At 51.0% G+C, this 24,737-nt stretch overlaps 1 protein-coding gene across 1 annotated transcript in view; it reads right to left on the minus strand.

The window, feature by feature from the left end:
• Positions 1-809: 809 nt before the first annotated feature.
• ACSS1 (acyl-CoA synthetase short chain family member 1) overlaps positions 810-24,737 on the minus strand; it is a 54,550-nt gene continuing 30,622 nt past the window's right edge. The window contains exons 3-14 of the mRNA XM_004485211.4: positions 23,808-24,007; positions 20,782-20,957; positions 19,810-19,962; positions 17,832-17,979; positions 16,404-16,541; positions 10,558-10,650; positions 9,277-9,389; positions 8,754-8,880; positions 7,844-7,971; positions 7,651-7,714; positions 3,533-3,651; positions 810-2,356 (exon numbers count right to left, since the gene is read on the minus strand). Coding sequence (XP_004485268.2) covers positions 2,180-2,356; positions 3,533-3,651; positions 7,651-7,714; positions 7,844-7,971; positions 8,754-8,880; positions 9,277-9,389; positions 10,558-10,650; positions 16,404-16,541; positions 17,832-17,979; positions 19,810-19,962; positions 20,782-20,957; positions 23,808-24,007 — 1,636 coding nt within the window. The 3' untranslated portion in view covers positions 810-2,179. The remainder of the gene's footprint in view (positions 2,357-3,532; positions 3,652-7,650; positions 7,715-7,843; positions 7,972-8,753; positions 8,881-9,276; positions 9,390-10,557; positions 10,651-16,403; positions 16,542-17,831; positions 17,980-19,809; positions 19,963-20,781; positions 20,958-23,807; positions 24,008-24,737) is intronic.

Raw genomic sequence — 24,737 nt, forward strand, 5'->3', positions numbered from 1 at the left:
AGGGGATTCAGTATCTCCCTCAGCTGGGCATCTGGGAGTCCCCCTGCTCTGTCTCCGTCCTCCTCTTCCCCTTCCCATTCAACTCGCTGATATAGGTAGAGACCATGCCTCTGGAAACCGCCATTTCTGGTGCCCCCTTTAGAGGGCAGCAGCAGTTGGTCTAGGCCCTTCAGGAACAAAGTCAGGCCTTTTTGATTTCACCTTTTGCAGCACAAATTCAGTATGCCCTTCTGTGAAAGGACCTGCTTTTAGATTCAGCAGGGGAGACAGACAACCCCATCCGCCTATAGTAGAGTAACTTGGGTTATTCACTTCCTCTCCCTGGAAAGCTGTGCTTCTTGAGTAGGTGTCTGTGACACTGGTGTTGGCTGCCAGGAGACCTTTTTTGCTTCCTCATTCTCATCCGGGCTCTTGACCAGCACTGACCTATAGAAATGAGTGTGGTGATGGGAATATTCCTTCCTGCACTGTTCAAATGGCAGCCACTGGCTGATTGTGGCTACTGAGTATTTCAAATATGGCTTCTGTGACCAAGAGCCTGAATTTTTTATTTCATTTAAACCTAAAGAGCTACAGGTAGCTGGTGTACCAGACAGTCCAGTCATCTAGAGACTGGTAAATTTACCAAATAGCAGTCCAAGATAGCTGAGGGGTCACTGCCTATTTTCTTCCTGTAAGAAGATGAATTTTAATCTTTGAACTTTTCACTTTCAAGTGAATAGACCCCTTCCAGTTTTGCCCTTAGGATTATATTCCACACAAGAGAAGAGCATTCTTTTCTTGAAAACATTGCAGGACAGAGAAGAGAATGAAACAAAATAAAGCTTTATTTTAATTCCATCAACTGGACTGCTGTCTCAGTTAAAATCAGCAATGTAGAAACCAAAGCTATTTCATGAACAGCTCCATGACTACAGGCCACCAATTCCCACAGAGATGAGACAGGTCAGAGTACATGGTACTGGCTACTAAATTCTGTTACAAAAGACCATGGATCAATGTGTGATTAGCGGCCCCAGCCACTCTGTGGACCATCTGGGTGCACTGCCTCACAGCCCAAGAGGCCAGCACAGCTACTGGCCCTTGGGAGGTGTTCAGTCCACCAGGGGCCCTCTGAGCACCTGCACAGAAACAAGCTTCTTATCAAGAAGTCTACTATGACTCAGCAATTTACACCGTCAGGCTAATGTCTAGGAGACTTAAGGCACAATAAGATGAAAGTCCCAATTCAAATCTCTAAGTTTCATTGTCGACCCCATGGGTCCTTGAGGCCCCAACCACAGAAGGAAGAATGGCAATCTCTGCAAGGAGCCAGTTCTAGCTTCCATTGGCTTCCCTTGACAATCTCATAAAGCTGGAGCATTGTTGACTTTCTGCTAAGAGGCACCCAGGAAAAAAAATCTTTTCAGATCATGGCTTGGAGAGAAAAGAACATGTGACTGGAACGGCCCACTCACATCATTGCTTTTAGGAATTAATTTCATCACCCAGAAACAAAGCTCAGTAAGAATACACACAGGGAGCACACTGCAGGTTTGGAAGTTCTCCAGGTGGCTATGTTTAGACGCAGGCGTGAACGTTTTCCATCCAGATTTCCCAGCTACACTATCAGTACGGGTGCCACCCGGATTCTCAGGCAACTCCCCGCCCATGGGGGCAGAAAAGGGGATTTTCCTAACTCTGAATGTCACAAAGAGCGACTACAAAGTAAACTCACCCAGCTACACTTGAGGGCTTGCGCCTTATTCTTTCAAAATATAAAAGTATAAAAATAAAATCTCTGCCTTTTGAAACATCGGGGAAAGACCTTATTGCTGCTAGGTCTAAGTCGTCGCAGCAGGCACGATTTACCGAGCGCTTCATCTTCGGCGGCACTCTCGAGAAAACACTCAAATGGCAGTGATTTTCCAATCCAGGAAACCTGACTCAGGATGAGCAGAGCACACCCCAACCACTGCTGGTGGTAGTCTCCGTGCTTCTGGGGCATCCAGCAGAAAGGAATGTGAGCACGGTCCTGGCCTTCGGGGTGGCGAGGACTGGGTGCCAGGCTGGACATCGTCGAAGAAGGCATCGAGGGCGGGAGGAACCGGCCAATGTGGGAGCCACATTTTGAGAAGGAACAAGGAGGACCTGGGGTTCTGGGTTTGGTCAAAGGCTTGCAGGAGGACGCATGTCCTGGCTACGAGGCAGGCCGCTTGTCCCTGTGCTTCTGGTAGGCGCTCAGGATTTCTGTGATAACGCTGGGGTCCTCCAGGGTCGTGGTGTCCCCCAGATCCTGCGTCTTCCCGGTGACTATCTTCCTCAAGAGCCGCCTCATGACTTTTCCAGACCGCGTCTTGGGGAGACGCTTCACCACCTAGCAAGAAGCATAGTATTAGAGCAGGGGGCGTGGAGCCCCCAACGCCAAGCCACATCGAAGATCCTGTGGTCAGGGGAGGTGTCCCTTCATGGCTGACGTGTATGGCCCTGCCCCAGAGAGGGAGCTAAAGCTGAAATCCCCCCAAAGCACAGGACTCATAATACTGGTCCTGCGGACAGGGCTTTGCAGAAGCCCCCATGGGGCAGGGCAGCCAGAGGCCACCAGCTGCCAGATGTCCCTGACTAGGGCTCGACCACACCGTACGTGCTGCTGTTCCTTCCAGTGACACCCTGTGGGGTTCTCCAGAGAGCAATACACTGGGGCAGGGTGGCCTGGTGCCACGTCTCCATCCCCCAGCCAAGCACTTGGTTGTTTCATCTTATGTAAGAGGTGAGAGCTGCTTAAGAGAAGAAGTCTGTCTCACTCAAGGTTTAAAATTTAACATTTAACAATTTTCAAACAACGAGGACCCAGGTGAGTGGCAATATGCTGAGAGCTATGTTTGGGACCTTAGAAGTGATGCTGGCTTTTCAAATACTTCCGTTTGCCTGAGGAATCCCTGAAACTCTGGTCAACAGACCTGTGGTTTGAACTCTCACACCAAGTGAAGCTGGGGCCCTCTTGCCATGGAGGACCACCACCCAACCAAGGAATCATGGTGGAAGGCACGGAAAAGCTAAAGGGGATGAAAAGGTGGCCCACGTCTTCCCCAGGAATTGAATCAATCACAGACTCTCTTATATATGGCTCTGCGTGTTTCTCCCTTGCTGATACCAGGAAAGGTACTGAGAGAGAAATTGTCCAGAGTATCTAACCTTGACTAGAACTATCACCTAAATCCTTCTGGTTTCTGTCTTCTCTCTCTCCCCTCCCTCATCCTTCCTTCCCTCTCTCTCTCCCTCTCTCTCTCCCTCCATCTCTCTCTTGCTTCCTCCCTCTGTCTCCCTCCTCTCTCCCTTCCTCTGTCTCTCCCTCCTCCCCTCCACCCTCCTGCCCTCGACAATGCAGCCATGTACTATCCTCACCTACCACCCAGGGAAAACCTAACAACTCATGTCAGTCTTGACATTCACAGGAAGGGATCATAATGCACCACAGTTATCAGTTAATTGTGGGAAGGGGAGAAGGTTTAAAAATGCACCTAGCCCCACAGGAGGGAGTGGCTCTGCTCACCAGAATCTGGTCTGGCACGGCGTATTTGGCAATCTTGGCTGCCACTGCTGATCTGAGCTCTTTCACCACCTCGTCCGAGTTTTCTGTGTCATCTTTCAGCACGATGAACGCGAACGCAGCTGGAAGGAGAGCAAAGGGTATATGTGTATGTGTGTGTTAGACTATGAACCTTCTCCCAAGGCAAAGCAATGTTTACACATGACTCCAGAGGACTTTTAAACCCCTCGCTGGTGACACCACAGCAGCCTTTTGGAGGCATCTCCATTTCCACTTAAAGTGACAGTGGCTGTCACAGCCCTCAGGAAACCCAGGGTGGTGGTCCCGTGGGGCTGAGAGAGGGGCCCTGGGTCCGACTGGCTGTGGGTGAGGCTGACATGTGATTTCACCTCTTTAACTGCCCCCTTAGCGGTGAAATAACCTAGATGTGGGCTGTTAGACTTCCACAGTTATGGTTGCTGGTGACATCTTCCAGAGTTCCAGAACAAAGGGCTCTCTGGTATAAACTGCTAACATCCCAGGAACAAGCCTGCAGCTGAGGTAGCATATAAACCTGTGCTCTCCTTGGAAGCATCAGCCACGAGGGGCTGTTTAAATCTAAAATATAATAATTTAAATGAAATCCAATCAAACATTCACCAGAGCCCCATTTCAGGTGCTACTTGATACCATCCCTGGCTGCACACCTGTAGCAGGGGACTCCACACCTAGTGCAGGTATAGGACGTTCCAGAAAGGACCTGTGGCGGCTCTCACAGGCCTCTAGTACATTTCATTTTAGCCCACCTGGAATTAAGTTTTGAGTATGGTGTGATGCAGGCATCCAGTTTTCTTTCTCCAGATGAGCAGTCCCTGGTCCTAGCACCCTCTCGACAGCCTGCCCTTTCCCGCATCTGTAATGTCCCCTCTCTCAGATATGGAGTTTCTACACATATGCGAGGCTTCCAGCTACCCCTCTGCCTGTACATCCCATCTAATGAATTACTTCCCCCACACCTATCACCCATAGCTCCCTCATTTATCATGCTTATTGTTTATTATCTGTCTCTCCCCTCCATCCCTGACCTCTCCAGCATGTCAGCTCCACATGTCCAGAGACTTCTGTCTGTTTTTTTCATTGCTGTATCCCCATCATCTAAAACCATGCCCAGGGCATAGTTCATGCTCAAGAAATGTTTGCTGAATGCATCCAGGAATGTTTCCTGAATGAGCTACCATCTGTGGAGACTGGGAGCCTTTGCCTGAAAGCCCCCTCCCTTGACTACACCTGGCAAACTCCTATTCATCCCTCAAGACCTTGTTAGGTTCAGCCACCTTGTGCTCTGCGAAGCCTCTCCTAGTCTGTCCACAAATCCAGGCATGGCACTTGCTGCATCATCCCCAACCCCCTCCTCCCAATTCCCTGCTGGGATGTGAGACCCTTGAAGGCAAGAACCTCACTTTTCTCATCTTGGTGATACCAGTCATGCTATGCCCACCCCACATGGCTCAGAGGAAGGGGACGAAGCCAGCAAATAAGCCAGCTGGGAAGGCCCATTGAGAGAGGTCGGCATGGATTTAAACAACTTAAATTAAAATAATAAAATCACAAAAGCAGCACAAACTGACTGCCAAAAATGAAAACACAGTCAAAGCATGTGAAGTTAAAACTGCATCCAACCCTCGAGAGGCAGTGCCATCGAATGGTAAAGAGAAACAGCTCAGCCTTCAAATTCTGACTCAGTCACTTGTCAGCTGTGTGGCCTTCACACTTCTGGGCTTCCATTTCCCACCTGCAAAACGCCCCTTGTGGCTGCACATCAGGGCTTAGTGTGAGGGCCACGGAGCCCGGCACTTGGCAGGGTCGTGGCAGGGGCTGGCTGCATCCCAGATCCAATCTTTTAAATTAAAGTCTATGCACAGGCAGCCACCTTTTAGACCCCAACAGGATCATCCAGGACAGGTTATTCTGCCACATTTCCCAGCTGGCCTGTATTCAGCACCAGCTACTTATAGCCTCTGATGAAACATATAGCCTGGACTGTGGAGGTCAGAGAGCAGAGATGGCAGGCAGAGAGCTGCCGCATGGCAGGAGGGGCCAGGGAAGAGCCACGGGAGGTGGGCATGGCCTCGCTCAGGGACCAGTGAGACAGGCTAGGTGGTGGAGGCCCAGGACATGGGAGTCAGAGGAACAAGGGCCGGCCAGAGGCTCCAGAGGCTCAACAGGTTTGGGCCCCCTGGGCTCTTCTAGATCAGTGAAAGTGCATGGCAGAGGGAATGGGAGTCAGATATATTAGCAACCACATTCATAGCTCGCCTGAGAGCTGAGCAAGAGCTGAGCAAGGGATTATTCAACTCTTGCAAATGAGCAATCGACTTTCAAATTGGTTAGAAATCAGGAAAATGCATATCTTCACAACCACGATACACAAATCCTCTCTCATCAGACTGGCAACCTTTAAAAAACCTGTGAAACCAAGAGTTGCTCAAGATGCATGGAAGGAGGTCCTGAGGGGCTGCCTTGAGCAGCGCCAACTGGGGGGACCTCCAGACTAGGTCTGAACCACCTTTGCTCCTATCCTGCTGCCCAAGCTCCACCTCCAGCCCTCGAGAAAGCCCAAAAGGCGGAGTCCTGGGAAGCCCCAGATGCAGCAGGCTACACACGCCAGCACAACCCAGCAGGGGGGGAAGGCCAAAACTGAAGCGTGAATACTCAATTCAGTACTCCCTCGAATTTTGTTTAAAATCTGTTTTCCAATGTACCTTTCTTGGTCTTGCACTTACTTTCTAGACTCATCCAAAGGTGGATGAGCCCTAGAACAAGGGGGAAAGGCTGGGGTCGCAGGCTTCGCTCAGGGAGTCCCAGCCCCTTCCCACTCTCACCCTCCCACTGGGTTGGTCCCTGACTGGACAGCACTGCTCTCGGCTGCAGGTCTCTGATGTGGGCTGAGCTTCCAAACCAGAGGGACTACCCAACCCTCTCCAGGACCCCAGACCCCACAAACACAATTGCAGGGATCCCTGAGCATAGGGCCCAGACTCCCATCTGCGCTAGATGCCTTTAGGTGGGAAACTGTCGACTCCCGAGTCCCACATGGGAAACTGCCCCCACCTGAGCCCACTCTTGTCCCTTCTGTTCTATCTGGTAGTTCATTTGGGTTGGGTGCAAGCCTTGGGCAGCTCTTGGCACTCCCCAATCTCCCTTTATTCAAATGGTCAGCAGGCCACAGGGGCACATTTTTCTCATGGAAAGTGAACATCCTTTTTCTTTTAAGCCTTTATATAAATTTAAAATTTTAAAATGGGCCAATTTAAAGGAAATGTGTGAGTAAATACTAGAGCAGTAGCTCACCAATGGTACACGAGGCCAGGGATGTGTTGGGGCCCAGGGCATTCGCACAGTAGGTTGGGAGGGTGCCCAGTCCAAGCTACTCATCAGGGCGCGGCCTGGTATGGGAACAGCCTGTGTCCAGGTCATGCCAGGCCAGGCCAGCATGACCTCTGGGGCTCCTGCCCCTTCCCACACCCAACCCTTTGAACACGGGGGACTTTGGTCCAGAGACATTCTTGATAAAAAAGACTGTCCCAACCCTCTCTGACTCGGCATACCTGAGCACGTCCACGTAAAATGGGAGCCAAAGATCAAATTCCTCCAAAAAGACTCCCACTACACCCAAAGGACAGGATTTATGAGTGCAGCACCTGCAGCAGAGGGCCCCAGCACCCCATGCCCAGGCTCAGAAAGGAAGGCTCGAGCAGGGGAGGGGGCGTGTCTGGGGAGCTAGGCATGTGGTTACAGGAACTCTCTGGAACAGGCTCCAGCCTATGCTGCCCAGGACAGGGGAGGGAGCTCACTGTGCTCAGCTGGAGTCAAGCAGGTTTTGGCTGCTCATGGATGAGTGCTGGCCTGGCCCATGTCGAGACAGCCCGTATGGGCACGTGGCACCCAGGCTTCGGCATCTGATCCCAACACAGATGCATCTTATTCCGCTGCAGAAGCACAGCTTCATGAGAGAGCGCGGGAGACCCACAATCTGGCCCCTGAAACCCTCCTTGGCCACCATGACGCCTGTTCCTCTATGGAGGGGACCGTGATGGGCATGCAGTTCGGGGGCCCAGATGAGCTCCTTCATGGATGCTCACCTTCTCCTTTGATGTCGTGGGGGTAGCCAATGACAGCAGTCTCCGGCACAGCGGGGTGGTTTTCCTGAGTAGGACAGGGAGCAAAGAGGTGAGATTGCCAGCTCAAGGTGCAAGCTGCCCCCTAGTCAGAGGCCAAGGGTGGTATCCCCCCAAGTTGGCTGCAAGGGCGAAGGAAAAGTGGGCCCGGGCTCACCATGGCATCCTCAATCTCCGCAGTCCCCAGCCGGTGACCGCTGATGTTGATGACGTCGTCCATCCGCCCCGTTATCTGGTAGTAGCCCTCCCTGGTTCGGTATGCACCATCTCCCGTGAAGTAATAGCCTGCACCAACAAGGGGAATTCAGCACCAAAAGCCCAGCCTTGAGTTTGTCCCTGAATCACAGGGACTCCACACCTTCCAGAAGGGTATGGAGGTCTCACACCCCAGCCATGCTCTACAGGGTGAAGCTGGCAAGTCTGCTGGCTGGGCCCTGCCTGGCAAGTCCAGGCCCTGCCTGGCTTCTCTAAAGTGCTGCTCGACTGGGTGCTAGTCAAAGGGCAGAGGTGTCAAGACATCAGCGTATCAATGACATCAAGGCTGAAAATGTCTCAGGACAGGAGGTATGCGAGCAGCCCAAGTCAAGAAGTTTCCAGAAGCAAAAAGTAGTCTCACTGAAAGGCTTGAGATTGAATATCATTGGTGGTGCTAAGATGCAGGAAGGGCGTTCATGTAAATTTTGACACAAAGATGTAGAAGCAAAGATGGAAAGAAATAAGAAGTCAGCCTGACCTCACTCCTTGCCTTAGTAGTGCTCCAAGGTGACTTTGTCACTCTTTTCCTAATAGCCAACAAAGGCCAGGTGCCCTGCCAAGGTGCTGATGGTGACCCTGGCCCAGGCCTACCAGTGTCCAGAGTAGGGCCACTATTCCCACTCCAGGGATAAGAAGCATCAGGGAGGCTGGTGAAGGGTGATGGCAGGACTCAAATGCTTTCCTCTAATGAGCCTGCTCCTAAACACTGGCTACATGGCACTCACAGTTAGAATGAATTTAATGCTACTTGCCAAGAATGTGGTCCTGGCCATCTGCTGGAAGGCTCGGCATGACCCCCACTGGCCACTCACCTGGATAAGCCTTAAAGTAGGCATCCATGAACCTCTGGTGGTCTCCATAGATGGTCCTGGCCATGCCCGGCCAGGCCTGCGAGATGCACAGTGCCCCAGAGACATCACTACCCTCCATGACGTTCCCCTACGGATGCAAAGACATGAGTGAGAGAATGGGTGGCTGGTCCTTGGGGAGATCCCAAGAGTGGACATGTTGCCTGGCACATGGTAGAAAACAGCTTATTGTGTGCCCCCAAAGATCTAACTAGAGCATTCTTTCATGAGGAGCTGCACACCGTGGTTCCAAGAAGGTACCTGGCCTGCCCCACCTACTGGTGTTGTCAGGGCTATCTCCAGGACCCAGCTCTGGACCCACAGGGGCCACACAGCACGGAAGGAGAGGGCAGAGCTGGGCAAGGCACAGCCAGAGGAGGAGAGGGCAGAGCTGGGCATGACGTGGCAGAGGAGGAGGAGGGAGAGCTGGGCATGGCTCAGCCAGACACGGCAGAAGAGGGGCCATGCCACATGGACCATCACCCACCTTCTCATCCATGAGGACAGGGACAATGCCAAAAAAGGGCCTCATGGCCATGCCAGGGAGAATCTCGGCCCCTTCTTCTGAGGGTCGTGGTGCAATGCAGATGCCACCTGTTTCTAGAGGATAAGTGAGAAGCAGGCACTGGGTTAGACTGACTGCTGATGAATGATCCATTTATCCACAGCACATGGTCATGGGGGTTGAGCCAAGATACACACTGGTTCCTCTCCCAGAGTGGGTGGTGGGTAAAATAATTCCCCAGTTTCTAAATGGCCTTTGTCTGGGATGAAACTAAATCTGGTTCTGGCTTCCTATGGAGAAGGGGAGCAGGTTCCAGATGTTTGGAGTCAACAGCTTGGTGGGGGTGGCCTACCTCTGCTCACCTGCAGTTCAGGCTCTCATCGGGTAGCAATGGGCACAGCCCACCAAACCACACAAGAAGACAGGACAGAGCTGCCCAGAGGCCAGTGCCTACTCAGCATGGATGGCCACAACCAAAAGGAAAGAGGGACCCACAAGCCATTTTCAAATGCAGCTCTGTCTTTGCCAGCTGGTGTGCAAATGTCTGCTGCGACCCCCATGGTAGAAAATCTGTGTATGCACCCCTTTGAATGGGATGAGGCCTAAGTTATTAGGAGCATCTCACTTCTGACTTCTTGAAGGATGAGCCCTCAAATAGCTATGTTTATTATTACCATCTCAGATCTCTCTCCTCCAAACATCATAGTAAATCAGATTCCAGAGAGAGGAGGGGATGAAGTGAAGCAAAATGCCAGAGGAAAAAATTCCTTTTCCCACTAAAGTTTACATTTAGATTCATAGTCCCTTAAATTACAGGACTGTCATCCTCAGAAAGATTTGGGTTTGGAAAATTTCCCCATCAAAGTAGAGCAGACAGCTAAGTGAGCTGAGTAGGTACTCAAGGCCCTGAACATTAGATTCTCTCACTAAACCCTCACCCAGAGCTGAAGAAGCAGCACCCATTTCACAGAGGAAGAAACTGAGTTTCACGGAAGCCCCACTCCACATCCCCACTCTTGCAGCTCATGAGCAACAGCTGGACCCCATGCCAGAGCTTTCTCACATTCAGAGCCAGGTTTTCAGCAACACTGCATTCTCATGCTTTGAGCACAAAACTCCCTCCAATCCTCACATTTGGCACTCCAGAGGTGGCACTTAGCTACACGTCCTCAGTGTGCCTTGAGATCATGCTAAAAGGGGCCCCTTAGCCAGGCCAGGAGCAGTGTCCTGCATGCCCCGCCCTGCCCATGGTGACCCACTCACCTGTCTGCCACCAGGTGTCCACCAGTGTGCACCTGCCATCGCCCACCACCTGGTGCAGCCACTCCCAGGCCTCCTGGTTGATGGGTTCTCCCACTAAAACCATGCAGGGAAGGGAAAAAGATGTTAGCAGCCCTCTAAGGCAACTGAAGCCAAAGGAAAAGATCTTTACTGGGGTGGGGAGGAGACACTATGTAATTTTTTCGAAGGATATAAAAGGAGACATGAAAAAAGCAGTCAGATGGACCATGTGTATGGTCATCTAAGAAACACAAGTTACAGAGATATTTTCACCATGAGAGAGTCAAAAGTCACAAAATTGGCAAGATGGTAGGGGAAAGATGATGTTACCACACTACAGGAGTATAAATTGGTACACAATTTTAGGGCTCAATTTGGACCTTTAACATTTAAAAGTTCACACACTGACACAACTACTTTGCAAAGCTAAATATATGTTTACCCTATGTGACAGTTTGAGGCCTTTTGTGAATCCCAGAAAATATCATGTTCTAAAGCTAATCCATTCTTGTGGGTGTGGGAGTCTTTTATTAGGTTGGATTCAATAGGGGGATGCTTTGATTGGATTACTTCAGTGAGGCATTACCCAGGATGGGTCTTGGCCTCTTGCTGGAGTCCTTTACAAACAGAGGACAGAAGGCATAGAGAGACACACACAGAGAAAAGAGCTGCTACAAACAGAGAAGAAACCTAGGAGCTCAGAGAGGAACCAGGAGAAAGGAAGCCACAGACAGAGCAGCCAGAAGCTGAAGCAATGAGACCCAGAAGAGAAGCAGATGCCCCCATGTGCCTTGCCATGTCTCAGGAGTCCAGGATCACCAGAAACTGACCTTTGGTGAGACAGCATCTCTGATGATGCCTTGATTTGGACATTTTCACAGTCCCAGAACTGTGAGTTTTCAACCTAATACATTCCCATTATAAAAGCCAACCCATTTCTGGTATATTGTTCCCAGAAGCTTCAGTTGGCTCAAAGCAAAAGAAGTGCAGATGTCCATTGCAGCCCTGTTCACAAAGCCCCAAGCTAAAACCAAGAGTAAAATGGATAAATAAAGGGAAGTGTCCCCATGCAGAGGGACATTACACAGCAATGAGAAGATGGACAAACTACTGCTACACCCACACCACAGATGAATCGTAGAGTCATGACACTGAGAAAGGAAAACAGGTGCAAAAGAGAATACACTGAAGGATCCCAAGTACATGAAGTTCAAGAACAAGCAAAATTTGTCCATGCGATAGAGGTGAGAAGGTGGGATGGTTGGGTGTTATTGCCTGGAAGCAGCATAATGGAGCCTCTGGGGGTTGCAATTTCTGCTTCTTGAGCTGTGTGGTGGTTTTATATATGTATATATATAATAACGTTCCTCAAGCTGAACACTCAAGAATTGAACATTTTGCTCTATTTTATACCTCAACAGAAAGAAGAGTAGATGTACTGTGATGGTAAGGCTAATGTGTCAACTTAGTCAGGTAATTGTGCCCAGTTGTTTGGTCAAGCAAGCACTGGGTTAATTATAATACAAGGACATCAGTGAGTTTACTGCATAGATGACTCATTACATCTACAATCAACCAGGGAGATTCCTGTCAGTAATGAATGACATTTTATCCGATCAGTTGAATGCCTTAAAAGGGGAAGTGATTTCAGCATTCAGAAGGAATTTCCCAGCTTGTCTTTGGACAGCCAACATCTCCCAAGAACTCATAAAGGACCTTCTGGACCTTCATCAGAGCCCCAGGTTGCAACCTGCCTGAGGAATCTGGACTTGTGCATCCCCACGGTCACGTGAGAGAATCTTACAAAATCTCATACTATTTACAAGTATCTCCTGTTGATTCTGTCTCCCTAGAGAACCGTGACTAATACACATACTTAACCCCTATGACTTCCTAATCTGACTTTTCCATGTCTACCTAGAAACACCCACATGGATGGACAATCACCTGCAACCTGCCAGCTTAGACGCACTGTGGCTAAAATCTCACAGTTGTCTGCCACAGCCCCAGAGCTCTCTGCTCCCTGTCTTGGCAGGATGTCCAACATCCATTTGGAATGGTCAATGCCAGTCTCACCGATGGTGAAGCATTTTGTATGTCACCCCTGAGCTCATGCACACCCACAGGAAGGCTAGGAGTAACATTTCCACCCAAGCCTGGGTCCAAGAATAGGGAAACTGCCAACATACACATGCCTAGCCACAATGCACAGCAATGCATGTAACAGAGCAGGAGCAACTTTTCAAAACAACCAAAAAGTGGAGCAAGTCCATGTGGACTGATGTGGAAAACTCTCAAGAAACACTGTTGAGTTAAATGTTACAGAATAACACCTGATAGCACTCAGGCTAAGGAAAACGTCTCTAAGCAGAGCTGTGCTTTTGCACATAAAAATACCCGAGCAGAAAGGGCGCTGGAAGCACACAAACCCACAGGGTGTCCTCCAGGTGACAGTCAAAGAGGACTTTAGCTTGAATTGCAATGTTCCAGAATTTCCTTTTCATAAGAATATATTCATGTGTTAATTAAGAAATTGAGGGAAGTGGCTGCTGCTCAATCATTTGGGCTCCTGTCTATCTTATGGGAGGCCCTGGTTTCACATACAGGGCCTCCTTGTGAAGGCAGTCTCCGCCCATACGTTGTGGAGAGCCCCTGGCAGACAAGTGCCACAGACTCAGCAAGATGACACACACAAAAAAAAGGAGGACAAGAAAAAAACACAGAAGAGCGTGCAGCGAATGGAAAGAGAGAGCAGACAACAAGCAAACCACAAGGGGGTGGGAATAAATAAAAATAGAATACAGACACAGAAGAATGCACAGCAAATGGACACAGAGAACAGACAGCAAGCAAAAAAGAAGCCAGAAGTGGCGGGAGATTAAAAAAAAAAAAGAAATTGAGAGCAAAAAACAAAAACAAAAAAAAACTCCTTTAAGAAAAACAAGTCTAGGGATAAAGTCTTGAGTTAGCTAGATTCTTCCAAGGAAAAGTTTAAATAAAGTTGCGTTTCCCAAGCCGGGGGTGGCTGCAAGGGTGGATCCAGCAGGCCTGAAATCTGCCTGAGCTGTCTAGCTGAGATAAGGGATACCACAGCAGAGCCATACCGATGAACAGTGCTGCTCTGGGGGACTCTGTACCTGCTGTCTGCAGTGTTTATTGATAGCAGTGGAGTGATGGTTTGCACCTGGCTCTCGTGACCCTGCAGGGCTCTGCCTTGGTGGCTTGTTACAAAGCCAGGATATGCTTCCATGACCAGGAGATATAAAACCCCCAGCCAAGCTTGCACACCTTGGGGGCTCGATCCAAAAGAGAAAGTGCATTTGGCATGGCCCTTGCAGAGGGAAGATTCAGGTGCCTCCCCCTGCCTTGCTGATGTCACCCAAGCTCGGTCATGCATCCTCACTCAAAAGCAGTTGCTATGATGTATCCCCTTCCTGAAACGAATGGCAGAGTGGGAAACCTTGTCATCTGGATCCCAAGAGCCTTCCTACCAGTGCAAATGGGAAATCAAGCCTGGCCCTTCGTCCGTGCCTCTACTTAAACTCCCAGGAGGATACCACTCCCACCGCCTCACCTACCTACCCAGATGAGCTTGCAGGCAGCATCTCTGGCCTGCATAGAAGTGAGTCACCAGCTAGGAGGCTGGAGCATCCTGCCCAGATTTGGAGGGTTTGAGTGAGGATCTGTGGCTCTGGCCACACCTCTATGCTCAGTCCCCAAGCACTGTCTGACTGGAGGGGGCCAAAGCAGAACCCAAGTCCTTTGTGCTGTTTCTTGCCAGCCAGAAACAGATGCAGGCATCTCCAACTGACTACCCTGTTAGGAAGGAGGCTGATGCCCTCTCTGAAGTGATCTCACATGCCCCATCTCTGCTGGGCCCAGATGGGAAGGTCAAGGTACTGGGGCCTTCAGACACAGACTGAGCCCCCACCAGGAGGCAGGCCCCCACAGGGAGGGGCTGGGTGGGTAAAACCCATCCTGGGGGGAGCATCACTGCCCAGTTTGGTGTAGGGCCTCTGGGCCGCAGAGCGCTTTCTGCTCCCAGCCGGCCACTCAGCGTTCCCTGCCTGTCCGGCTGCCATTTCCAGCACACCACCAGCCCCGAGAGCAGCCTTTTTTCTGGGTGCACAAGAATGAACATCCCTCACTGTTGCCCCGAGTTTCTTTCAGGTACGGGGGTGGAACATGTTGAAATGGGGCGGCTGCTTAAAGATTCGGTTATAAAGTCCACCAGCCGCAGCTGCTCAAGATCAGTTGTGCTCCTGCCTGTTTTCTCCACCTTGGAGAACCTCATGGTGAGAGTGTTCTGTTCAGTGAACATGGGGGGCTGCTCTGTGCCAGACCCTGCCCAGACCCAAGGTACAGAGAACACACAGCCGTGACATGCAGGGCTCACGGCCCAGCTCGACAGTCTAGCGGGAGGACCAAATCTGTGACCGGACCCCCAAGTCATCCAGGAGCCACAGCCTGAGGCTCACTGCAGCCAAAGAGATAAATCAGGGAAAGACACCCAGAGATGGGCGTGAGGGAGGGCCAGGGTCCTGGAGGTGGGGGTGGGGGTGGAGAGCGAGCATTGCAGGTGGGGGTTGCGTAAGCCAGGGCCCTGGAGACCTGTAGGGGATGCCTTGGGCAGGCCCTGCAGCCTCTCTGTGCCTCAGTCTCCTCCTCTGCCACATGGGACAGTTTCAGTGTTTGACCGCAGGGCTGATAGGCGAGTAAAGTGTTTAACAACTATCTGCTCTTTTGAATAGCATTCAAACCTCTTCTGTCTTTCCATTAAGAAAGGTCTGGGAAACAGAGAACACTTCTAATATTAAGCAAGTAAGGGGAAATATGTGAAAGGGGAGTTGAGAGGGATATTTACTGGAGGCCTATGTGCATCAGGAACATTATGCATATTCTTTGTTGAATCCTCACAGCCCTGAAAGGAAGGCTTAGGCCCATTTTCTGTCTGGATGCAAGTGGTAAGCATCCCGTGGGAGGAAGGGAAGCTGCACAAAGAGCTCTGCCAAGTAGAGGCCCCAACAGTGAAGCTTTCTCAGCACTGGCTGTCTGGACGCGCAGCGGTTCTTGCAGTCACCAACTAGCAATGCCCACCCCCAAGCCCCTCCTTCCGCTGATGCACTTGGCAGGAAGAGATAGTGCTAACTGCCCCCTTGAGGGCCACAAAGCGAGTCACTGTAGTCACCCAAGCATGAGTCGTCTTGCCGCCTTGTTTTTCCTGAATGGCCACAGGTGACAACACATATAACAGCAGAAGTGAAACAAGACAGGGAGAGGAGAGAGGAGAGCAGGTGCCTCTGGGACCCCCTAACAGACAGCAGGCACCCGGCACTGGTACACGACCCGAAACGGTTGAACCTCTCTGAAAAGGCTTGACCTACGATTGGACGATATCTTTCGAAATTCGAAACAGAGCACCTCTCCATCTGAGAAGACAGAAGAGGGCAAGGTGACATTTGACACACGTACTTGGGAATAATCAAGATACCCAACAAGAGGGGTCTGCCTTGTAAATTAAAGAAGTCACAATTCAATTCTCTGCAACTGCTAATGAAATAACTTGGGCTTCACCTAGCAAGTTGGGAGACTCCATCCTAAAGATTAAGTTGCAGAACTCTGGCAGAGAGCCATGGGATGGGAACATCTGGAATACTGTGCAGGCGAGGGGGCCTGCAGGCAGGGGCCAGGCTGGTGGTGGGGGCAGGGAACAGTTGCTTTCTATTAGCTGTGATCCCGCGTCCCGGCCCGGGAAGCTCTCATGACAAAAGCCATTTTCGGGGTGCAATGGCTCTAGCAGATGGCCATGAGCACAGAACCAGCCTCACCTGACCCCAGGGTCCGCAGAGAGGAGCGGTCATACTTCTTCACCCAGGCATCACCGTACTTCAGCAGCAGCCGGACAGCCGTGGGGGCGCCGTAGAACTGGTTGATCTTCAGTCTCTGAACAGTCTCCCAGTACCGACCTAGGGAACAGCCCAAAATCCCCTGTCAGCCTGAGAGCCCCCCCAAATGTCCCCAATTCAATATGACTTGGAGACGAGCTGACGGTGACCTGTGCCGATGTGGGACCGAGCTTGTTCACTGGGAGATAGGGGTGAGTTGGGGGGGGGATTCCTGGACCCTGAGGAAGCTGTCCAGTGCTTCTTGCCCCACACACCAGCCGAAGGGGCACACTGCAAACTGCCTCTCCTGGCTTTGGCACACTGTGTCCCCAGGGTGGATTTCACATCACAGCAATAAACTAGTTCACAGGATGGTACTGCACTACCTTTTGCTCCGTCACATTTAAATAGTCACTGAAGGAGTAGTTCGTTGCCTCCCCTGGTCAAGGTAGCTCCACCCTCCAGGAACCCCGTGTGCAGGGCAAAGTGCCCAGCAGGCACGCACTTGGCATCGAGGAATCTGCCCCCCACACACACACAAACTTAGCAGCATTCCACTATAGTCAGACACTGGGCTGCAAGAGGTTCCAGTGCCTGAAATCGCAGTGAAGACACGGCTCTGAATCCCTAAGTCATGTCCCCTGTGCTTCACCCTCCTGCTGGGCATGAGCCCCGTCTAGCATGCTGGAGAGGAGTAAGAGGAAGTGTGCAAGGAGGTCTCTGCAGGTTGTTTCCATGCCATGGAATCCCTGAGCCAGAGCCTCCTGGCAGAGCCACCAGGGTCCAACTCAATCCAAACAGGTATCTGGGGACATGGAGCTGTATGGGAGGAAGATGCAAAGAGAAGCAAAGCAAAGCAAGGCCACATCCACCAGTCTCGCTTTCATGGGGGCAGCTCGAGGCCATGCCCCACGCAGTCTGGGAGAAACGACCACCCCATGAAACAGCCGCGGAGGCCCAGGCACAAAGCGGGGGAGCTCCCTCCCTCTGGGGAAATGGAGGAGACCCTGGCCCAGGCTTTGTGGAGGGCGGGGTCTGATCAGACAGCCAAGGAGGTGAGAAGGCCAATGCTGAGGAGGCAGCGTAAGCGGGACAGAGACACTGAAAGAGCCATCTTGAGATGTCCTCCAGTGCCCAATTGGGCTCCCTCCTGCTGCACATCTGATCTTACCGCAGACTGGGCACCTGGCCCTCCACACAGAGAGGCTCAAGCTCAGGCAGCTCACATGCCTACTCAGCTCCCATCCAGTGGGAACCAACCAACCACACTCTCCTGGAGCACAGGCCTCCACCCTCCTTGTGAGCCTCTCCCCAATTCCCAGGCCCACCCCCTTTCCCCCAGCATGGGTACCCCCACCCCGATGTCCTCACCAGCATTAGGGTAGACTGGGGTGCTCTCAAAAAGGACACTGGTGGCTCCATTGCAGAGGGGTCCATACACAACGTAGCTGTGTCCTGTGATCCAGCCAATGTCGGCCACACAGCCGAAGACGTCGCCTGGCCTGTAGTCAAACACAAGCTGCAGACAGAGGGGGAGAAGGTGTCAGGAGCCTGTCCTCAGCCCCCCACCCCCACCCCCACTCCCACACAGCATTGAGTAGCAGCCCTGTACAGGCAGGATCTCCTAAGTGCCAAACATAGGCACTGGGAGAGCATGGAAAGCAGGATGAGTGAGCACGCTCGGGGGGCCTTCGAGCCATGACTCCACACACAGTGGAAAGGAAATCAACTATACACACACAGTAGGAATGTTCTCCCTGCCACCGGACTGGGGAGTGGAGAAGCCAGCATGGAGAATGCATACTGTGTGATCCCAGCTACATGAAGGTCAAGGCCAGACAAAGCTCATCTATGATGTGAGGGGCAGAGATGGACCAGGAGGGGCATGCCTGAGCCTCCAGGGAGCTGGAGGTGACCCTGGTCCTGACATGGGTGGGGGTCCTACGTGTGTGTCCACAGGTAAAAATTCACCTCTTTTTATATTTCAGTGCGTGCACCTTTCTGCCTTAAGTCAGATCCCAATTCAAAAAGTCTAAAGTGGCAAGAAGTAAAAGCCAGAAAGACCAAGCAATACGTCAATCACTGTCAGCATCTAAGACCACATAGGAGAGTCACATGTCACCTCATTCTTGTAAAGAATGACCGTTTGTAGGGAACACAGAGACAGAGGACAGAGGGACAGTTGGCAAAACCCAAACCATGGACAAATGGCCCAGGTTTTACAACAGACAAAAGTGTAAGGAGAAGACAGGGCTGAATGGGAATCTATAGCTTTAAAAAAGCTTAAAAGGCAAAAAGACTAAGGAATGCGTCAATCACTGTCAGCTGGGGATTTTGCTGGGCTGACTGGGAAAGAGGCTCTCTTTCTGCCAGGGACAGCCAAGCTGGGGACTAGCATCTGGGTGGGACCCTATCGGCATAGTGGATGGTGGGGCCCAGGCAGGGCCACCCAGGACTGTATCTGAGCCTAAGCATTGTCCAAGCCCAGATGTGCTGCCAACACCAGCTTGAGTTGAGTTTTGTCTTTTGCAACAGAAAGAGCTAGGTCCACAAATGCTACCTGGAAACAACCCCACCTGGGAGCACCAGCCATGCCCCAATGCAGCCAAGGACACCACGTTAAACTGCAAGCCCTCTACCCACCCACCTGGAAATGAGCACTGGTGTTTCAATACCTTTCCTGAGATTTAAAAAAAAAAAAGGGAACGTATAATTTGCTTTATCATCCCTAAGGCATGGTCTACTGTCATCCAATTTCCCTATTCTAAGTTGAAATTTTGTTATGAAAGTAAGTCTTTTTAAAATCTTTTTTTAAAAATTACCTGTGGTCTCAGGGGGCAGGACCCAGAACCCACAATATTTTCAGGGGCCTGTGAAAATGTTTTAATTTCTTTTAAAATTGGAAGGAGAAAAAAAAAAAACGAACTTTTAGGTCAAAAGAAATGGTTTCATATATAATTCTAAAATACGTACTACTACTGTATATAATAATATATTTGCCTGTACACCAATGAAGTTTTAAAATGTCACTTCTGATATGTTGTGAGGGAGGCAAGAGCCCGTGAAGGCCAACATGCCCATCCAGGGTCCCTGGACGTTAGAGCGAGGCCCTGCCCACAGGCAGGGGCTGCCTGGCCCCTCAGACCTGTGCAGGCTCGCTTTCTACAGGCCTGGGGACACAGGTCAGCAGTGAGGCTCAGATTCAGACCCAGACCTTTCTAATGAGGACAGGGGAACAGCTGCCCTCCCACCCAGTCCCCTGCCTGATCATGGCAGCCCTGCTCAGGGACACTCTTCGAGGCCAACACCATGGCCCTACTTGGTGTCCTTGGCTGGGAGGCCCCAGTACCTTGTGGGTCAGGGCAGCATACAGCAGGTAGCCCGCCTGGGTGTGGACGAGCCCCTTGGGCATGCCAGTGCTCCCCGAGGTGTACAGCAAGAAGAGCGTGTCCTCGCTGCCCAGGCTCTCCGGGGCGCACACAGGGTCCTCCTTGGCCATCTCCTGTAGGGAGAAGAGAATAGCCCCATCCAGGCAGTCAGCCCTATCCTCCATCTGGCGGCCCTGAAAACCTCACTCCCTAGCAGCCACGGAACTCAGCAGACCAGGTTCAAGGCTCACTTCTCTGCCCTGCCCACCTTTCAGTCCCAATCCAGAGAAAAGGAAGAATGAAGGTTGGACCCGATGTTTCTATCACATTCATTCAGATTGGAGGCTGAGGTTTTAAGTGTTCTGATAGGTCTGTGGTGCTTGAATTCTACCTTCCAGTGGTGGGTGGAATCATGGCTCCACAAAGACATGTTCAAGTCTTAACCCTGGTCCAAGAGGTGGAAACTCATTTGTAAATGGGATCTTCTGAGATCCTATTTGGATGGGGCCCAATGGAATTAGGGTGTGCCTTGGTCAAATATGACTGAAGGCTTTCTAAGGAGAGGAAATTCAGACATATTAGTCAGTAGAAGCCAGAGAAGGAGAGAGAGATTGCCCCATGACAGAGGCAGAGACTGACAACTGGCAAGCCACCACCAGAACACCACAGGCTTCAGAGAAAGCCTGATCCTGCAGATACCTTGATGTATCTGTGAGCCCATAAATCCCTGCTGTTGAAGCCTAGCCATCTGTGGTAATTGGTTATAGCAGCCCAGGAAAACTGAGACATTTCCCAACCAGGATTCAAGTCTATCAAAGATGGCAGGGGAACACCAGGTACCTCTGGGGAACCCAGATTAAGAGCCACAGTCCTACCAGCCTGGGCACCAATTAACTTCATGACAACCACTCCTCCCCAGGTTAAAAGGAAGAGCTCCACCATAGTAAATGTACCTGTTCAAGGGGGATGTCTAGGTCCCCCATGTGGACTCTGTTCTCTGTCCTGTGAGCCACCAGGACATGCTTGATGGTTGGGCAGTGCTTCACAGCCTCGTCCACAATCCTCTTTAGCTCCACCACACGCCCTCCCCGCAGGCCTTGGTTGAAGGTGATCACCACTTTGCATTTGGCTAAAAGAGACAACATGGACTTTTCTGATGGTTCCCATCCCTGCTTTGACCCACACAGCCTGGACGTACAGCCATGCACTCCAGGCCTAAGAGGGTGATAGAAGAAGCCCAATCTTTAGTAAGAGTTGACCAGTGAATTACCCCACCTGAGCAGGTCTCAAACAACGACTCGCAAGAGCTGGAATATAAGTACCCCAGCTCCCTTGTCCCTCAGGTGAATTAATCCTGGTGCACACATGTTAAGCCATCTTTTAGGATTTTCCCCATGACTGCCACTCTAGTCACCTTCTGGAGGCTGATTTGTTTTGAGTCCTCTTCCCAGTCTCACATCCCACTCCCCTACACTACTTCCCAGGACCTTCTCCCAAATTAACTGCCTACATTTGAAACTTCCTCTTAGGGTCTGCTTCTGGGGGCCTGGGGGATAATCTACTTCCAAGATCATTCAGGTTGTTGGTAGAACTCAATTCCACGTGATTACAGGACTGAGGTCCCTGTTTCCTTGCCTGCAGTCAGCCAGGGGCCACTGTCAGCTCCTAGAAGCCACCTGCATTCCTGGACTTTGGCCGCATTGATCTTCAAGCCAGTAATGATGGGTTGAGTCCCTCTCACATTTTGATTCTCTGTGACTTCCTCTTTTGCTTCCATCTGGAGAAAGTTCTCTGTTTTTATAGGCACTTGTGATTAGATTGGGCCCATCCAAATAATCCAGGATTATCTCCCCATTTTAAGGTTCATAACCGTGATCATATCTGCAAAGCCCTTCTTGCCATGTAGCATAACATATTCACAGGTTCCAGAGAGTAGGGTGTAGACCTGTTGGAGGTTATTATTCTGCTGGCCACAGAGCTGTTCTGACCTCTGCCCTCCCCACAATCCCTCCCTCTCTCTCCACTCTTGACACAACTTAAAGCAAGAGAGACAATAAAGCAAAAAGGAATGGTCAGATTGTGGAGTCCCAGCCAGGCTAGGAGACTGCACCTCTGAAAAAGTATATACTAATCGAGGTGGCCGGCCAGCTGGCCAAGAGACCCCGGGGCTGTGCTCACAAGACATACCCGCCCTCTCAGTGGTGGTTTAGAAATGGCTGAAAATTCTTTGACTCTTTCTCATCAAGAGGTAGAGTCCATGTCCCCTCCCCTTGAATTGGAATGGCTAATAACTGGTTTGGCTAAGAAAGTGTGGCAAAGGTGACCCTGTGCAAATTCCAGGCCTGGTTTTTAAGAGGACTGGCAGGTTCTGCTTCCTTCATCTTGGACCTCCTGGCCACCATGAAAGAAGTCTGCCCATTTGAGGTTGCCATTCTGTGAAGAAGCCTGAGCTAGTCATGTGGAGAGACTGCATGAGAAGAGAGAAGTACTTGGCTTGCCCCCACATTCGCATCTTCCCAGCTGAGGCCCCAGACATTACAGAGCAATGGCAAGTCATTCCCAGGGTGTCCTCCTGATTCCTGCCTCATAGAACCATGAAATAGACCAAATGAAAGTATTGTTTTAAGCACTAAGATTTGGAGTTGTTTGTTAAACAGCAACAGGTAGCCAAGATACTCTCTTCTTGATCCCAGAGGACAGACACCTATTTCAAAAAACAAGAGGGATGTTGGGGCAGAGCTCTTGAATGGCAAGATCCTGGAGGAAGACTGAAGGACCACTCTGCTGAGGCCCTCAGAGCTGACCCAGCTCGCCTTTTCCCAGCCTAGTGGTCAGGAATCCCAAGGTTCTAGGAGCTGCCTAGCACCCATCTACTAAATCCCAATTTACACTTCAGTCACCCAGATTCAGCCATTTTTTCTTGCTTCTTCAAAGATGCTGGAAAGAAACACCTGGTAACCATGGCCACACCAACAAGAGAAAGGGCAATCTGTTGTGAGGCTAAGAGCATGAACTCTGGGGGCAGAAGGCCTTGGTTCCAATCCTGACTCTGTCACACAACAGTGTGACTTCTATGACCTTGAGTAAGTCTCCTAACCTTGCTGGGCCTCAGTTTCTTCATATTTAAAATGGGCATGGTGAGAGCACCACCTCATACAATTTTTATGAGAATTGAGTTAGTTAAATTAAAGGAGATTGCCTTTGCCAAGTGCTTAAAACAGAGCCTGGCACATAGTAGGTGCTACATTGGTGAGAGAGAGAGAGCAAGGGAGTGGAAGCTGATGGCAAACCACTGGGAGTGATTGCAAGTGAAGAGACCAGGACCAGGTGGAAAGGCTTCCAGCATTTTCTGTATTGGCGGGGTCTGAAAACTCAGCCCTCCAGTTCTGCAGGGAGCCACCTCACTGGGAGTCAACTCAGGGTTCTCTCTGGGATTTTATTCAAAAAGGGGTCATACCTATGATGGACATGGGGCCACCAGCCAGACATTGGCCCTCCACCACCAGAAAAAGCAGGAGAGATGCTGTTGTTCTCCACATGGACCAGGAGACTGACCCACCTATGGGCACCGCAAACTCCACATATCCCCCCGGTTCCCGGCCTCCTGTAGATGGTCTGCCCCATCAGTGCTTCCAACTGTTGGCCTTCCCCATGTGTCTCCAGCTTCATGTCACCCATGCACTTCTCCCCTCCTCCACCACAGCAACGCCGGGTCCCGCCCACCACTTACTGCCCCTTGGCTGCTCCTTCACCTGGAACTCTTCCTTCCCTCCTTCACCTGGCTAAATTCAAGGCACTCGGGTCTCAGCTTACAGAACAAATAAATGCTCACCCGGCCATTTGCCTGTCCCTGACAGCATCTGTCATTTGTCTGTGTGACTTCTGTTGTCTGTCTCCACTAGAAGTCCCTGAAGACCAGGTCCAGAAACCAGGACCATGGAGACTCCGGGTTCCTCCTGCCCCCTGTCCGCATGCTCACCATCATTGATCCTTCCAGCCAAGGAATCTGCACTGAAGCCTGCAAAGACCACGGTGTGGACGGCTCCAATCCGGGCACAGGCCAGCATCGCTGCCACAGCCAGTGGGGACACAGGCATGTAGATGGCCACACGGTCTCCTCGGCACACTCCATGCCTCTTCAGTGTGTTGGCCAGGCGGCATGTGGTCTCTAGCAGCTCCCTGCATCACAGGGAGGTGAGAGCCATCAGAGGTGGAGGAGGGACAAAATGCAGCATCACTTGGGGTAGACCAATGCAGCCAACTGCAGGCAGAGTACACCCAGCTCAACCAGCATGGAAAGTTCTTTTCCATAGAGAAACTTTTGTAACTGTGTAGACAGATGTGACTGAGATTTATAGCCACCTGGCTGAGAGGTCCAGTTGGAGTAGATCTTCATTACCAGAAGAGAACACAAAGTGTCCAAAGCATAAATCATCCTACTTCTGAGAATTCTAAACAATGTTTGCCTCCCCCAAGAAGGACAGATTTCATCAAGAAGACATTTTCTGGGGAGGGGAACCATCAGGTAGGTCTGAACCTAACCTGGTCCAATGGATCATTGCTAGCTCTTGTGGATCATGGCCCAGGGACTAACATAGTGCCACTCCCTGCCTGCCGCCCCAGGCTTGAAAGCAACAGTTGAGCTGGGAGAGATGAAGGGAAGGCAGGAAGGAAGCCAGGGACCCTCCCTGTAGCCCAGAGACATAGCTGGGGTAGTGACACCTGGGAGACAGCACTGGCCTGGTAAGTGCCACACTCATTGCTATGTCCAGAGGAGACTTCTGATGAAGAAGTTGATCTGGGCTCTAGGCCCAGATGCTCATTCTGCTTCCTATTTGCTCTGTCAACATCCTAAACCTTGAGATCAAAGGATCCTTGGATATCACTGATACAGCCTTCCTGGATTTCT

Source organism: Dasypus novemcinctus, chromosome 24 (assembly GCF_030445035.2).
Source record: "Dasypus novemcinctus isolate mDasNov1 chromosome 24, mDasNov1.1.hap2, whole genome shotgun sequence".
In the NCBI taxonomy this organism is placed as follows: Eukaryota; Metazoa; Chordata; class Mammalia; order Cingulata; family Dasypodidae; genus Dasypus; species Dasypus novemcinctus.